Source organism: Theobroma umbraticum, unplaced genomic scaffold (genome assembly GCF_002168275.2).
Source record: "Theobroma umbraticum cultivar Fairchild unplaced genomic scaffold, ASM216827v3 scaffold_20.0, whole genome shotgun sequence".
Taxonomy (NCBI): domain Eukaryota; kingdom Viridiplantae; phylum Streptophyta; class Magnoliopsida; order Malvales; family Malvaceae; genus Theobroma; species Theobroma umbraticum.
In genome coordinates this window covers 2,077,598-2,095,368 of record NW_018397266.1, presented here as the reverse complement: position 1 = coordinate 2,095,368, position 17,771 = coordinate 2,077,598, and the positions used below count along the sequence as shown (strand labels likewise).

At 34.6% G+C, this 17,771-nt stretch overlaps 1 protein-coding gene and 1 pseudogene across 1 annotated transcript; one reads left to right on the top strand and one right to left on the bottom strand.

Moving 5' to 3' along the window:
- Positions 1–10,900: 10,900 nt before the first annotated feature.
- LOC149526741 (cell wall / vacuolar inhibitor of fructosidase 2-like) lies at positions 10,901–11,887 on the top strand (annotated as a pseudogene).
- A 986-nt stretch (positions 11,888–12,873) lies between these two features.
- Positions 12,874–14,424, bottom strand: LOC110423202 (lignin-forming anionic peroxidase-like). Its single transcript, XM_021437360.1, has 4 exons — positions 14,099–14,424; positions 13,780–13,971; positions 13,509–13,674; positions 12,874–13,414 (listed from the first exon to the last, which is right to left on the bottom strand). The coding sequence occupies exons 1-4, from the start codon at positions 14,330–14,332 to the stop codon at positions 13,017–13,019; spliced, it is 990 nt and encodes a 329-aa protein (XP_021293035.1). The 5' UTR covers positions 14,333–14,424; the 3' UTR covers positions 12,874–13,016.
- Between the last annotated feature and the right edge of the window lie 3,347 nt (positions 14,425–17,771).

The window sequence follows — 17,771 nt, the reverse complement described above, 5'->3', positions numbered from 1 at the left end:
TAAATTTTTTAATTTGTTTATTCTTTTTCAATATGTAAATAACATTGTTCTGTATCATCTTCTAATTATTCTTTGGTGTATCATTTACAAATTTTTCTTTTTTGCATCATTTAACAAAGAGAAAGGCAATAAGAACAGTTTGATATTCATTGATGTGATAAGCTTACGGTTCCAATAACAACATTGTTTTTTTTCTTATTCATATCTTAAATTATGTTATTATTTTATGTAATTTACATGCTAGAGTTCATGAGTTTGCATATGCCAACCCCATGACTTTATAGCCTATATGACATGTTAAATTGCATTGCATGACATTGGGTTGTAACCAATTGATATTCAATTGCGTGAATGATGGATATGAAATCATATCACCAGTTGATATTGATTCGCGTGAGTATTTGATATGGAATCACGCGACTACTAAATTTGAAATCAGGTGCCTAGTTGAAACCGCGTGACTAATAGATTTGGAATCGTGTGACTAATAAATTTGAAATCACTTGAGCTGTTAAGATTAGAATCGCGTGACTAGTTAATATTAAGTCACGTGAGTAGTAAATATGGAGTGGCGTTACTAGTTATTATAGAATCTCATAACTAGTTATTATAAAATTACGTGAGTAGTAAATATGGAGTCGCATGACTAACTATTATGGAATCGCATGACTAGTTGATATTAAGTAGCGTAAGTAGTAAATATGGACTGGTGTTACTAGTTATTATGGAATCGTGTTACTAGTTATTATAAAATTGTGTGAGTAGTACATATAGAGTCGTGTGACTAGTTATTATAGAAGCACGTGACTAGTTGATATTCAATCAGGTTAGTAGTAAATATGAAGTGACGTTACTAGTTATTATATAGTCGTGTGACTAGTTGATATGAAATTGCATGACTTTTTGATATGGGATTACATGACTCACTTACTGTGTGTCATGTTCTTTTAAATAGGGTAAGCCAATTATGATAGACAATATCAAACCATAACCCAACCCCAAGCACCATTATAACAAAATATCCCATTGACTACCCTAAACCCTCAACCAGAAGTATAAGTAAACATATGAAGGTTAAAACACAAGTTGAGCGAATTAAAAAAATATATTTATACCAAAAATTATTTAGCAAACAAATTATAGTATCCTTAATCCAGCTAACTCACAACTCTCAAAATATGAATCTTTATTTGCTATACTTGATTTAGCCAGGATCAATGATAACTGACTTTCTTTTTCTTTAAGTTCATGTCAAAGAAATTCATCTCAAGGCTGTTTCTTTTGACCACACTTTTGCTACTCGATCAGCTGTATCTGTTCTTTGCATTAGAAGATTCTCAATATTGTGTATCCTCAATTCTAATGTCTGTATTCTATTAGTTTGGTTACTGAGTTTCTAATCAATCCTCACAAGCACATTATACATCACATCATTCAAAACAGGATCTGAAATAACTCTAGATGGACCACTGGATGGAGTATCATGGGTAGGATGAGTTAGGCTGCCTTCGACAGAGTTGAATGACTCATCAACACTCATCTCATATCCCCTTTTCAAGAGCCATCCAATAGAGAGATTACGAGGCCTGCGACTGGTCCAATTAGCTAGATATCTATTACTCTAGATCCCTTTCTTCTTAATTAAAGCCAATATGATGTTTTCGTATGGTAAGGTCGTCTCATCCCGTAGGGCAACTCCTCACATTCTGATGATCATACATTGTGCAATATTTAAGCCAAACTGGGTTCCAATTGATTCCATCATCCACAGATCCTCAGCACCAACATGTCTTAAACAACTGATCCTTCCCTGTAATGTGAATGTTAGAAAATTATGTACCAACCTAGCTATTACAGAATGCAAATGACAAGCAAAACATGAATTTGTCGTGTATGGTTCTTTACTTCCTATCATGTTGGCCCACATGCCGGAAGGCTCATAAAATGGGGAAGTTTGTATTGTCCCTTTCTGTACCTCGTTTTTAGAAGCTTCCAAATATCAAAGACAGTCATTGTAAACTCTATTCCTTTTAAAAACACATTTCAAGCATATGGATTAAAATCACTAAGATTTTCAAATTCATAATCACTCAGGCATATGTTGAAGTAAACTTCCCTAACAAGAGTCGAGCTATAATCCATATATGGAAAGGTACTTAGACCTTTAAGTTTACCTATGTCAAAAAACCTATTAAGTCATGCTCAAGGTCTCCGTATTCATTAAAGCTTTCCCAATCTACCACTTTCTCGCACAATATGATGGCATTCTCTATGACCCTATACCTAGCATCATGTTCGTTGTTCCTAAACCATGAGGACGAGAACAAAGCATTACCTAGTTCAATAGAAAAACCAATTGATGTGGCAACTAGTTCAAGAGATAGTTTCCATTTCTTCTTTGAGCCTAGACTAGAGTATTCATCATCACCCATAATTTCGTCACCATAGTCATCGACATTGGGTATGCAAGAAGATGTGGTCATTGCTTAAGACAGTGCAAAAGGGTTCAAGTTTAGTGGTTGAACTTACAACTAGAGATAGATTTAAGAGATTTTCGTTGAATTATGGGATAAAGTTTAGGGTATTACGGATACCAAGAGACAAAACAACATTGGTTTGAATAAAAAGATTTCCATTGTATTAGAAATTGATTGACTACCTATTGGTTGTGTTTGGTATATTGTAATGAATGTGATTGTGAGGAATGTGACTTCTGAGAATATAACTTTGCAGTGTTTGGTATAATAAGAAAAAGTGATGATTATAGGAAATATAATTATTAAGAGGATTACATTGTAGTATTTGATTTATAAGTATTTTATTGAAAGTGTAATATAAATTGACAAAATTAACCATCTGTATAAAAAACGTTTAAGTTGAATAAAGTTATAATTTTTAATATGAAATTTGACTTTTCAATATTAAGCAATTTAAATAATAAATAATAACATTGAAAGAAAAACATAAAACTTTTTAAATATTTATAAAAATCTTAAAATATTTAAAAAATTCATAAATATTTATTCTTGTCCCTTTCATGATAGCCTTTGTTGATACATCAATCTAATCTATCGATGCATACAATCTGGTACAAAATCTATGGATAGATGTTTATACTAGGGGAAGATGAGATGACATGTAGTGATATATTTAAAATCTATTAATAGATTATTCGCTAACAAGCATACATGACACTTCCTCGCTCTCATAACTGATGCATCTAAAACCCTTTCTCCTTTAAAACATCTAAAGTCATTGTAAATTTATCCGATTCTAAACTGTTTAAAGGGTTTTCCTCTCAACTTTCATCCATGAACTCATAAATTAACCAAGTGTTGCTTTCGAATTTCATCAAAAATTTAGTTTAGGGTTTAGGGTAAAACCGTAGGTCTCAATCCCCCCAATTATTGGATTCCTTTGCGTTTTAAGAGAAATTTTATCAATTAAATCATTTCTGTCATCCTCTTTGATATTTCTACAGAATCATTTTAGAACAAAACACCCCAAGCCTCCAATTTTGATAATTTTTGAAAATGAGTTAGACCTAAACGCATAAAGGTGACTCATAACAGTGGTTCAAGCAGCTTTGCTTGTGCAAAAACATCCTCAGCCTTAGTAGTGAGTTTGTTCTTGTAAAATTTTACTCATCCATCTCACGCTGAGAAATTCAACGCCAATTTCACCAAACACAAGGTAATGCCCGAACGTATAATTAAATTTGATTACTTAAAGTCAATTGATTTTCCATACCTTGCGAACTTTGAAAATTGAGGGTGGATACATTATTTGCAATTGAATAGGAAATACTATGAGAATTTGGTTCTGATTTTTTACTTCAATGCAACACAAAGATATGCTGAGTTAGAGACATTGTAACTGGTTAGGACTAAAATGAATTCCACAGGTGGAGAGGATCACCTTCGAGGGGATAAAATTAAGGATAGCCAACCATAAAAAGCATTGAAATTTAGGCGGGACAGACATCTTCCAAATGGAGTGAAATCATATTGTGTGATTATCAGTTAAGGAATCCAATAAGGAGTAGAAAGTTTTCACTAAGAAAGATCCTTTAAGGTCATGTTTCCACGCCAATCTGTCTTCCCTATTTAGAATGAGGGCAATAGAAGAAAATGAATTTAAGATACCTCATAATCAAATTTTTCCCAATAATATAAGTCATGTCTAAAAGAGCTAGACCATACCCTATTAATCCAAGCATTGAGAACTCTCATATCTTTAACCAACACAAAGGCGAACAATCACAAGTACTTGGAGGAAAAAGGAGTGTCTTCAAGCCATTTATCCAACCAAAAGTAAATACATGCGCTATTCCCCAAAATCTAGTGATAAGCATGGAAGCGAATAAAGTTATTAGCTTCCTCATTTAATGGGAGATTAATAATACTCCTCCAAACTGAAGGCATTCTTCAAGTGTGAAAAGATGAAGGATTTTAGTGTTTTTCTCGCAACCATTCTTTTCAACTATTAATTTCCTTCATAAAGATTTTGTGTTTGTCTATGAACCCCTTATAGGAAAGAGCACCCTAGCTATCCAAGTTTGCTCAACACACCTTTTGGAGCCTGGAAGACAGATAAATAGAAAAGAAGTAGGGAATAGAGAATTGAATTTCTAAAAGAAATCTGACCTCTAAGGGATAAATACTCTCTGCCAAAGAACAAGTCTCTTTTTGAAGTTGTTCATGACAAGATCCCAAGTTGAAGCATGTTTGGGATCAGCACTAAGAGGAATTTTGACATATTGAAATAGAAGAGAGCCAATCTCATATACATTGTAGAAGAAATCTTATTGTCTAGGGAGTCTGAAATGTACATTGAAAAGATGCATAACTCTTAACAGTTGAAATGGAGGCATGAAGCCATCTCAAAGCAATGCAAGATACCTCGTAGATTACAGACACCCTAGACATTCAAGCACATGAAAATAATTGTGTCGTCTGCAAATTGGAGATGGTAAATAAATAAACTAAATCAAGAAAAAGAAATACCTCTAAAGTGTTTAAGGGATTCGTATTAACAAGAGTGAGACGCAAAAATTTCCACTGCGATAATAAAAAGAAACAGTGATAATGGATCACCTTGGCGAAGCCCAAATTTCATTGGGAACTTGGGAGTAGTGAAACCATTAACCAAAATTGAGACTTATATCGTAGAAATACACTCCTAAATCTAATTACACCATTTGTGCCGAAAATCCATGGCTTACATAACATGAAGTAGGTAACCCCAATCAACACAATCAAAAGCTTTTTTAAAGTCCAATTTGAGAATGATAAGTCCCTTATTGTGAAGATTGCACCTCATACTGTGGATAATTTCATTAACCAACATAATACCGTCCGTGATTTGACAACCCTTAAGAAAAGCACTTTGGCACTTTGATAGTCACTAATCATGGTAGATATGTCCGCCTCAAGGCTGTTAGCAAGGATCTCGTAAAGTTGGTTGACAAGACTGATGGGGCAGAACTCTCATAAAGAGGCAGACATTGCACTTTAGGGATCAATGCAATAAATGAAGAGTTAAGTCTTTTGTCCAGCTTACCGGTGGACATGAAGTCAGAATGAAGGCATATAGATCATTTTGATGAAAGCCTAACTATGTTTGAAGAAGTTGAGATTATACCCATTGGGTCTAGGGACATTTGCCCGGACGCAACTCCATATGGTGGACTTGAGTGCCTCCATGGTTGTCGATGCCTTAAGATTACTAGCATCATAAGTGCTAAACTTTTTGAACGGCAAGCAATGAAATGCTGGGCAAGGCCAATGACTGCAGTTAAAAAGGTCTTTAAAAAATTCAAAAGTGGCACAATGTATCTCATCAGGTTGAGAGACCTAAACGTTGTTAATTAAGGTTCCCGTTATAAAGTTTTATCGAGAAGGGGCTTTAGCCTTACATTGGAAAAAGCGAGTGTACCTGTCCCCTTCCCTAAGCCACTAGCTAAGGGATTTTTGACGCTAAATAGATTCTCATTGTCGTGAGTCAGACTATAGTTGCTGGATGGTAATTCTTTGAGCATTACACTCGTCATCCATGAGGTCCCTCAAGTTGCAGATATTATGAAACTCCTCAATCTTATTCTCCAAAGTATTTATAATGTCATCCACGTTGCCAAAGGATACTTTGTTCCAATGTTTAAGGTGAGTTTTAAGCCTGTTTAACCTAACTTTTAAACAAAAGCCCGAAGAGCCATTGACAACCGCAGAAGACCATTTTTGAGTGACCAAATCCATGAAATCGGGAGCCGAGAGCCAGCAAGCAAGAAATTTGAGCAACCTTGGGCCTCAATCAACCGTTTCAATGAAAAAAAAAAAAAAGAATAAGGGAGTGGTTTGAAAGGGATATTGTGGGGGCTTTTTGACACAAGTCTAGAAAGCAAAGAGGCCATTCTGATGAAGAAGAAAACGATCGAGACGACTTCATTTGGAGCCAGGACTGAACCAAGTTAATTTCTTACCCACAAGCAACAAGTTTGTTAGTTCACAATAATTGATAAAGTCGTTAAATTCTTCAATCCCTAACTCTAGAGAAATGCAACCCTGTCTTTCCTCAATGTATCTCACAGTATTAAAGTCATCAGCTACACAGCATGGAAATTGAAGCACAGTTTTGAAAGAGCTCAAATTTTCCTATTGCTTACACTTATCATTTTCAATGCATGGAGCGTAGACATTGGCAATAACACACTAAAAGTTAAGAGAAAACCAGAAGCCAACATGAATGATAGAATTACTCCTGATAATCACTGAAGACCAAGAAAAGAATTTTTTATGCCACACTAAGAGTAAACCTCTTAACCTGCCCACACCTGGGTTGTGAGACCAGCATAAATCATCACTGCCCCATAAACGCTCAATGAGCCTGCCAGAAAAATAAGATAATATGGTCTCTTGAATCAATAAAAATTCCACCTTATTAGTGTGGATTACCCTACGAATAGTGCTTAGTTTCTGAAAGCAACAGAGTCCACGCGTATTCAAGGTGAGTATACGCATACTAGATCCCGTAACTAATACACAAGGAACGAGAAAGTTACACTTCCAAAGAGTTGCTCTTCTTGTAATTGAGGTTTGAATGATTAGAGTAACACAATAATAGTCGCTTGACCACGAAAGAAAGATAACGCTGAATAGAGTCAGTGCAAGACCACCAAGAGAATATACAAAGATCAAAAAGAAGGTTGAGTAAGTATGGTCAATTGAAGGAGTAAATGTGCAAGAAGAGAACCCTTGAGAAGAAAAGATTGTTATTTATCCCTTTGGGGGAGGAAATTCTTCCATTTTTTCCAGTGTATTTATAATTTCCTGGACAGAGCACTGAGCCCTGAAGCCAATCTCCTTACCAATGGCCCAAGTTCTCTCTGCCTCTGTCCTGATTAGTGCATTTCTACTTCTAAAATCACCATCCGACAAAGAAGCATTTGCGAATGGGCTTCCAAATTCATGAATAATAACTCTATGTGCCTGGTTCTTCACCGACTTTTTTCATTTTCTACCCCGCCTCCTACCTTTAAGAGCATTCTTATAGATGCCACAGATATCCTCAAGGAAGGTGAATTTTCTGACAGTTTTTCTTAAAGTGTTAGCCTTTATTTCCTCCTCCTCTGAATCTTGACCGACAGAGAAGGCACGGGAGAAACCTGGGCATTGCCATCATGAGCGGCAGCTGGAGTTTCACCAACAGAGATGAAAACAGAGGAGGAGCTACTCCAATCGTCATCTTCCTGTCCACATTGCCAGCCAAGATAATCCATGATACAGTCAGTGGCAATTTCACTTACATAAATGCTGACAATTTGGTTACCAATTGCAAGACAAATGTGCTCATTTATATGCTCTGATGAACTCGTAGTATCATTGACTTCTGTTTTTCGTTTTTCTACAGAAATTTCGTAGGTGTGAATCAACGTTGCTATTAATTTCAAAATTTGAAGCAGCTACGTTATTATATTGTAAAAATTAAGTGACTAGTTAATATTCCCATTCCATCCTTGTCCCACTCCTCCCTTTTCCCACCAAACTCCCACTAAAAATTACCAATTGTCTAGGAAAGAGCATAATCACCCATGAAAATGAAAGAAAGAATAAAATGGGCAAAACTTCATAGTCTTCAAATCCAGAAACAATCACATCTCTAATAATGCTTAACTGCACAAACACAAGACCACACATTGTCACACAACAAAAAAAATCCAAATCAGAGTTCCTTTCAAAATTTTCAAAATAATCCATAACTTTACAAGTGAACCTGATCTAGTCACTGCTCATTATAGTTAAACAATCAAACAAATATCCTAGCCTCCCTAAATTCCTCATTTTTTTCTCCTTTTTTTCTTTTTTATTTTTTTTACTTCATCATGACAATAAAAAACAAAGTCTCTATCCAACATTTTTTTTTTCTATAGCTTTTAATTAACAATTTTTTTTTTCATGTTCTAGCACTTCAGGTGCCGATAACATTTCCTTCTTTGTTGTATATTCTTGAGGAATCAATTAGTTTTTTGCAGTGACGGAGTTAAAATTTCGTATTTGGAGAGTAAAGAGCCAAAAACAATTTCTCTAAAACAGTCATACTAGAAGTTCAATGTTTGACAAAAATATAAAACTTAAATGAAAAAGTTCATATGAAATTTATACAAATAAATCTTGAAAATTATTCTAAGGAATCAAACTTAATAATTTATTTAAAAGAGTTAACTAGTATAATCATAAATAATTTAATAATGACAATAATCTCAATTTCAAAATAAACTTAGCAACAAATAAAAATTAACAAATAGAATAATAAAAATCTCAATTGGAAGCAATCTCCTAAAAAGTATTAAAGACTATCAATAAACAATTCAATAGGAAGCAATTCTCTAAAATGAATCACAAAAATTAAATACAATATTTATTAACAATTCAATGAGGAAGCAATTCCAGAATAAAACATTTAATTGTTCACAATAATTTCAACAAAAAAAAAACAAATAATTTGTAGGAAAACAATTAAGCAATCTCTAAATAAATAAGTAATAACTAACCTTAGGTGCTAAATCAAATCCTTGTTCTGTTGCTTTTAATAAAAAATGACTAAGACAATAAATTCTAAATCAAAATCACCAAATAAAAATTATTAAATGAAAAAAAATTTAAAATTTAAAATATTAAAAATAAAATAAGTAAATAAATCAAACTTATCAATTATCATGATATGAAAATTAAGTTACTGAGTAGAGGTTTATTGCACAAAAAATGCTAGTATGAAAATTGAGTTTCTGACTAGAGGTTTATTGTACAAAGAATGCTAGCAAGTAAAAAAGGTAAAAAAAAAAATAGATTTTTTCTGTTTCCATAGTATTTGATAAAAAAAAAAAAGAAAACAAGAGGTGGTGGTCTTGAGGTTTCGAAAAAATAAGGTTTGAGAATAATTATATTGTAATTAGTTTTATTTTAGTCTTATTAAAATTAGTTGTTAACTAATTGTAGTGGGACATCTCACTTAATAAAAAATTATTGTAAGAACAAAATTATAAAATTTTAAAAAAATTTTGTTAGAAAAATTTTAAAATTTTTATAGGTGTGGAATTATAAAGTGTCCAAAAAATAAGAGGTAAGTGAAAATTTTTAAAATTATTGGGAGGCTGAGCCTGCACTGGCCACCCTCCGCTCCACCTTTGGTTTCTCGTACGAAGAACTGCTTGTAACTTGTGAAAAATGAGAAGAATATGAGGAAAACACAAATGTTCAATTAGAACTTAATAAGTAGATTTTAAGATTTTTAAGAGTTAATAATTAGTGCACATACTAATAAAATTATAGACAATGACACTGTACCTGTAGATAATGCATAGCTTCTTAACTTCTCTTTTGAAGAATCACTTGTGCATCTCGACAACCATGAAGATTCTACGATCAAAACAAGGAAAGCAATCTAAGCATCAAATTCCAAAGTAAACCAAAAGATTATGATTAGCTTAAAACTGAATTAACGACTATAATTAGTACCTTTTAATGAATTGAAAGATCTCTTGCAGGCACATTAAGTCCCAAATCACACATGAAAATTGAACAGAAAAATCCCAACAGTTGGAGAATCCCCCACCTCAAGAGTAAAATCGTCGGCACCACTCGTTCGCTTCACCGAAAATTACTTTTTGATGAGAAATCCAAATTGAGACTTGAAGTGAAGCATTAAAATAGGATCAATAAATACAAAATTGAACAAACTTTAAAAGTAAAAATGTTAAAATTGCATTGAAATATTTGATTTATTGATGAATATGTACTTTTTTTATTTAAAAAATAAAATTCGAATTTTTCCCCATTCAATTAAAAAAATTAAAACTTAAAAATTCAAAAAAAAAAAACTTAACGAAGGCTGAAAGATTTCTGTTAAATAACAAAAGCAACAGAAAAAGCCAAAACAATAGGCAAGTATGGCAGCCTATAGCAAAAGATGTAATTGTCTCTTTAGCAGTAAACATCTTTTTCCTTTCATTCAAAGATGATTTCGTCCCTGTCCAATTAACGACATCGTTTATGAAAGAAATTCACGTACCAGAGCAAGCATGTGGCACGCCACATTGTATCTTATCCTAGTTACAAACAAATATTGGTTATGGATAATTCTATTCGCATGCACTGCCTTTTACTCTTTTCATGAATTGCATCTTAATCACCAACTCTCTATTAATTTAGTATTATCCAAAGAGGATTATATTGGAGTTTTTAATTTTATTAATGGGTTCATGGCTGATAATTAAATAAATAAAGATAATTAAGGGCATAATTAACCGATAGGCAGCTGGCTAGACTCGTTGGGGAAGTCCAAGCGTAGGTGAATAATTTTGAATTAAAGCAGTTGAATTAGATATTATTATGCTAATTATGCTGCTATGGGCTATGGCCTGTAGCCCTTCTCTCAACTCTTTCTGTTTTCTAAAATTAGATTTTTTTTAAAGATATTCTTTTAGTCTTTAAGATTCTTTTAAAAATGACCTTAGCTTGAGCTGCGGACATTATCTTTTTAAGAAAAAAAATTTATTAATTAATCAAAAGTGAAACACAAACTTCCATCATATCATTCATCATTCAAGAATAGAGAATACACTTATTTTGAAAATATCAGAATTTAACTCAAATCTTAAATTAGTCATAAAATCAGAAATTTTGTTCTCTTCCTTATATATATGACTTATACCAATCTCCTAATGCCTACTTAACAAGCCTTTAATTACTCTAATTACATCTAGATTAAAGCAAGGATGAGCAGAAGAAAAGCTGATAGCCTATATTTAAATATTTCTCAAAAGTTTCCGGGCTGCAAATTTAATCCATAAGAAATGGTCGGACTTCATCTTGGGTTTTTCTTTTTTCTTGTGTTGCAGCCTCTCCACATCCTTTGCAGCCACCAGCAACAGCCCAACAAAGCTTGGGTACAAGGTTTCCAACCAAACGTTCAACTACACATTCTGCGTTAAGGCTCTCTACTCTGATCCTCGAACTCCACCTGCTGATGCCTACCAGCTGGCTTATGTTTCTTTTGGTCTGGCTTACCTGAATGCCACCGCCACCCAAGACCACAATGCTGAGCTGCTCAACGACAACAACACCTCCGCCGCCAGCAGCAAACGCCTCAAGATTTGCCAACATGATTACCACAAGGCGGTTTCGGCACTTGAAGAGGCACACAATGACTTGAACTACGAGAGTTTCTTTTAATTGTCTAAGTTGGCTGGTCTTGCTGCTGCAGCTGCTGATGATTGTCAGTCTGCTTTCCAGGGAACCCATTACTCGCCATTGGCTACCATGAATGCTTGTTTGAAGGCTCTTCTAGTATCTGCGTTGTCGTCTCCAAAGTCTTTTCTGGAGGAATCTTTTGATATTGTGTATGCATATATCTCATTTTTTTATTAACACTGTCTATACATATATCTAACCAAGTACGTTTTTGATTCTGATGAGTATGATGATTGTTATAACTGATAACGGGAATGATATCAGAATTCACTCTAAGAAGCAAGAATATTCATTAGCCATCATCAAAACTGTTTATTCGTATTATTATGACAGTTTTTCTAGCAGTGTTTAAGAGCTAAAAAATTCTGTTGGCCGGGTAAATTTTTGAATTTAGTTATTAACCTGATAACAATAAGCAAACAACTTGACTCAGTCAACTCAACCACAACTCAAATCCGTAAATAACTTGACTCAACTATGACTCAGTACCCATGCAAAGTCACAGCCCACCAATGCAAAGCCAAACACTTGGCTCCAGATGGTAAAATGTGGTCCAATAAAGGTTATGAAAGATATTATCTCAGGAGAGTGTTGGAGAATCAATGTTATGGTTAGCTGCATATTCAAGTCGGGATGGTAATATAAATTAAATCAATCAGAATTGACCTCCTCCATTCTGATGAAGATTTCCAAGGAAATTGGTCTCGAACATCTTTTGTTGACATAAGCAATTCCCCTTTACTCCAGGGAGCTTTGCAGAAATAAATAAAAAAATGTTGAGAGTTCCATCAAGCATTAACCTTCTAGATATGGTTGTAGTCATCAATAGATATCACGATTTGAAGTCTGTTAGAAAAGCCATTGGCTACGGATTAGACTTATTCTTAGCCTCATTTTTCTACGGATTTCCGAATTCAGTGAAGACTCAATTTTAACGTCAAATCAAGCCATTTGAAAAAATTGTCACTGAATATTTTATTATTTAAGTCATTATTTTTAATTTTTATCTTATTTATTTTAAATATTTGATCAACCGAAAATTTAAAAAATATATATTAAAAACTACTTTATTCATAATTTCAAAAGAGTAACTTAAATAAATTTGATTAAAAAAAAAGCTAAACTCCAATATTTATTATGACACTACGAGTTGGAAAAGGTACAAATAAAAAAAAAAGGAGGAAAACTAACATCTAATAATTGAGGAAGAGACAGGACAACTTTTAAGGATGTCGAAATTTTAAGCTTCCCACATCTGGAGAAGTATATTAACTAATTATTGACACGACGGCAAATCTTCCTTATTATCCCAGCTGAACCAGTTAGAGGTTGGATATTTCCCATTTTGATCATGGCAGTTGCAAAGTCAGACTTGAAAGTACAGGGGTTCCTGCTATACTCAGAGACTATGTCATCTGTGGATCCACCACTAAAGAGGACTTGATCCGACTGTAGAAGACCTTTCTTTTGCAACAGGTTCTTGAAGTAGTTGTTGTCAAAGGAATTGGGCGTAACCAGATCGAGTGATGCCAAATTACTATCACCATCGCCAGGAGTGGCGGGACAACGGCACCTGCGTTTGCTAGCAAATCTAGCGTCGATGTTACTTCCGCTGCTGTATATCCTTTCACGAAATGTTAAGCATCGAGCTCGTCCTATAGTATGAGACCCTGCACATGGTTTAAAGCTAATTTATCAGTGATTGTTTACAAGGATAATGAAGTGTATTGTAAGGATTTTGTTATGAATAATTTGTGCACAAACCTGACAAAGCAACCATGTCCCTTGCAGTAAGACCCTTGGTTCTAAAGAGAGAGATAAGGCTTTCAAGGCTATCTGTAAAACTGGGAAGGTCTCTGCTAGCCAGACTTGGGCTTGCAGTGGTAGAATCTCTTCGTCCAAGCTTCACTGTCCAAGATGGGCCATCTACCTGAATTGTTTGATGAGAGAATTTAATCAGTCATCAGAATATTCAATATGATTGACAAGTGAAGTATCTAGATTTCAGAAGGTTTTATATTCAGCAATTACTTACGTATTCAGAGGCATCCCTGGCTGCAACTGCAAGGATGTCAGCACAAGACACAACTCCAGGACATACTTTCTCCACCGCAGATTTTGCCTGATCAATGACTTCAAAACCTCTTACAGAGTTGTTGTTCTGAGGTACAAACTTTTCGCTTGTGACTGAAGGGGAATTATCAAGTAAGATTGAGGCATCACATCCCTGATGAACAAGGGCATGCAAGAGACTTCGTTAACTAGTTACAATAATCCATGCCTATGCTGGTAATACGGAGGTTATAAAAAACATTAATTTGCTTTATGTTACGTATACACATGCAAACAAGTACCTGAACAAAGCAATCATGGAAATGAAGGCGAACAAGAGATGCAGCCATTCTACGCTCTCGTGCAATAGCCTTTCCGATGACTTTTCGAATGGTACTAAGTGCATTTGGGCATGTCTTTTCATAAAAAGTAGAAGAAAGTTTTGCTTGGCATGCGCTGCTCAAAAGCAGCAGCATCACCACAGCAGCAACTCTATTCGCTTGGCGTGACAAAGAGTTTCTAAATACTGTGACCATTTTTCTGTTCCTTGCAAAAAAATGCAAGCTATGTTTTGATTTGTTAAGCAACCAAGGTAGAGCTTTCGCAATGTTAATACACAAAAGCTAGGGAAAATGTGAAGAAAGGAAGATGACAGAGAGCTTGGTAGCTCACTCCACTTTATAGAGCAGTGGTAGAAGGATAAGAGTTGCTAGTCAAGGTCTCCGTTGACCGTGTGTCGCCTAAGAAATTTTCAATCTTGACATGGTCTTGGGGATATGACCCATTCGAATATGGCTTGCATGGAGTTACAACTGGACGCGGAAATTTTCGTTATAATACAATTATACAAAATCAAAGGGACCAAAATTAAGTTGTTAATTGATGTTTTATCAGACTGTTTGGCATGTTGTTTGCATCTCAGTGCTCTTCCTTGTTGTTAATAATAGGTGGCTCTTCTTGTGTGGTAACTAGTCCTTATCCTTAAGCCATGCATTATCCAAATGACCAGTTGCTAACATTTTATTAGTAAAAGCGGAAAGAAAAAAAATCTCAAGTGCCGAAGTTGGACATCTCCGTGTAAGATTAGCTTTCGTTTATGAGTCCTTTTCAGGATCAATACTATTTTTCCATGTAAAGTAAATGTACTAACTAGAACTTATAAAGTAACATAATTGTCGTATTTATAAATAAAATAATTCATTTTACTATTCATGGAAAGCTATTTTTTCCCAAGAAAGCTAAATTCTTTAATAAAATTGCTCAAAAATATTGTTTTATTTAAGATATACAAAAAATTTTATTTTTTACTTTTAAAAGTAAAAGTCTTGTAACTATTTACAGAAAATAAAGTTATTTCTCACTTCTCAGTGGGACAATTGACATATTTTTTTGGCTAAAAAAAAGGTGAAATAAAATTATAGAAATAGAAACTACACTCTGCCTAATTAGAGATTTAAAGTCATATATAGGACATCAACTTTTACTATTAGATACAAGTTGGTCCTTTATTTGTATTTTGGGTTTAGTCCGAGCTTTCTTTTTTAATTTTTGACAGCGAACATTTCCTATAAAGATTGGAATATAACTTTTTATTAAGTTTTTTAAAAAAATAGGCCCTATACTTAAGGAATTTTTAAAAATAGGTCTCTTCATAATTTTATTTATTTTTAATCAAGAGAAAAAAAATTAAGACCAAATTATCTTTAAGAAAACCAACTCATATATTTGGCTTCTCACCTCAACCTGGCGTATATTAACGAGTACAATATGGTTACGAGCTTTGTAACTCCTCAGTTCTCATTTACAAGCCATACATCTTCCTACAAAGTATTCTCTCGAGAGCATTCCTCGCCGGTTCAACTGTCGAGCATTTTGAGCAGTGATAAAAGTATTTTGGAATGGTTTTTCGCATAAAGGTAGTTCACATATTGAGCAGTGAGAGAAAGTTCACATTCAGCGAAAAAAGGTAGGCATATATTTTTATTTTTAACTATCTAGAGAAAGGTTTAGGGCTATTCTTATTCTTCATGTTATTCATTTATAGTTTTTGAGCATAAACGTTGGCATATTGCTTGTTCATATAGATATTTTTGTTGTTTGAAATTGTTGAACACAAATTTGAATTTAGTATTATTGGTGTTTTTTGGCTTAAACGGTGACAGGGCATGTGTAACTGGTTGATAGGAATTGGTTTTAAAGTTTAGGTATTGCGTGACTGAAGGCTTGTGTGAGTGGGTGATACCTTATGTATGATTGGATTTAGTCATGGCGTCACTTAAGCTGCGCGTTATTGGGTTAAGCATTGCATGACTGGTTGATAGGTCATTACATTATTGGTTGGTAGGTCATTGTGAATTAATCAACCCGACGCCATCGAGGGTAAGTTATGGTTTGCCATAGGTAATAAGAAAACTCGGTTCTCAAAGTGTGAGTTCTTCTTGGTGACAAGACTGAAGTTTGATACCCTACTAGTCGTTATTGTTAATCCCTATAAGGCCATCCTTGGAGGAATTCATGAGCGATATTGGGGGGCAGGGAGCTAGGTGAGGATACAACAAGTTTCAAAAACATTCAAGAGAGGGCAAATTCAGCAAGATGGAGACGTGACAAAGATTGCCTTTGTCTTGATCGCGAACAATATTTTATTCCGTCAAGACTACATACGAGCAGTGATTATGTAGTTGTTATCGCTGGTCAAGAGCATCGACTAGTGGATTACGTTCCCATGGGGCACCTACATATGGAGTTGACCATGGATTACTTGTTGAGGGGCTTCAAACCTCTAGTGGTAGGCGCAGAAGAAAAGAAACATTACCACTTATAGGGATTTGTGTGGGTATTTCAAGTAGTGTGCCCTACCTTAAGGTTTTTCATTTTTTTTTTCATATAAGATTTTATGAGGAGAGTAAAATATTTTACAATTGACGTTTAGTTTTGGCTGTTGGAGGCAATTCTTGATATCCAACGCTTGTTTGAAAGGAAGCACCAATCTGGATAGATTTGTCAAAAAATGTTGAAATGGTATTGTGAGGAGTGGCCCATAGGCTTCCACATCAATATTGCAGGTTTGGAGAGAGAAGGTAAGGTGAGGAATGAAACCATATTATTTTTATTTTTATTTTTATTTAATTTTTTTGGTCATATGTTAACTACCTTTCAATTTAATGGCAATGTATGTTTTGGTACAATTGCGCACAATCGAGACCTTAGAGCCAATTGCAAAAGAGGTGTTGATCGTATATTAGGTCGACATTGATGTCAATATCTTCGAGGGGCAGCAATATGTTCCATTATTGAAGTTGGAAGGTTGGATAGAATTCGGTCCCCAATAAAAGAGGAAGATAATGGACCGTAAAGAGAAAAGTATGTTAAGACGAGGCATTAAGCAGAGTCGCACCACGGACGAGGCGTTCAATGAATCACTTGACTCAGGCATTGCCTGATTCGTTTTCATTCATTGCGTGAGTTGTTAAAAGGGCATTGTGTTAGTAGTTCGTCGACATTGCTTGTCATAGGCATTGTGTTACTGGTATGTAAGAAGCATGGAAAGCATTGAGTTGTGCCTTACAGCTATTGCGTAACTCCATATGGTCACATAGTGTGATGTCATATTAAGCATTGTGTGACTAGTTCTTATGTAAGAATAAGAGAGACATAAGGAGAGAAGTGTAAGATAAACATCTCCAATTTAGGGAGAGGTGAGTTTCTAGATTGTAACAGTTTTAATTTTCGCTCAGGTGGAGATGCATTGATTAGTTGACAGCGCTGCAAATCCTCCTTATTATTCTAGATGAACCAGTTAAAGGTTCGATATCTCCCATTTTGATCATGGCAGATGCGAAATCAGAACTAAAAGTAGAAGGGGTCCTGCTATACTCGGAGACTATGCTATCCGTGGATCCTCCACTAAACAGGACTTGGTCCGACTGTAGAAGACCTTTCTTTTGCAACAGGTTCTTGAAGTAGTTGTTGTCA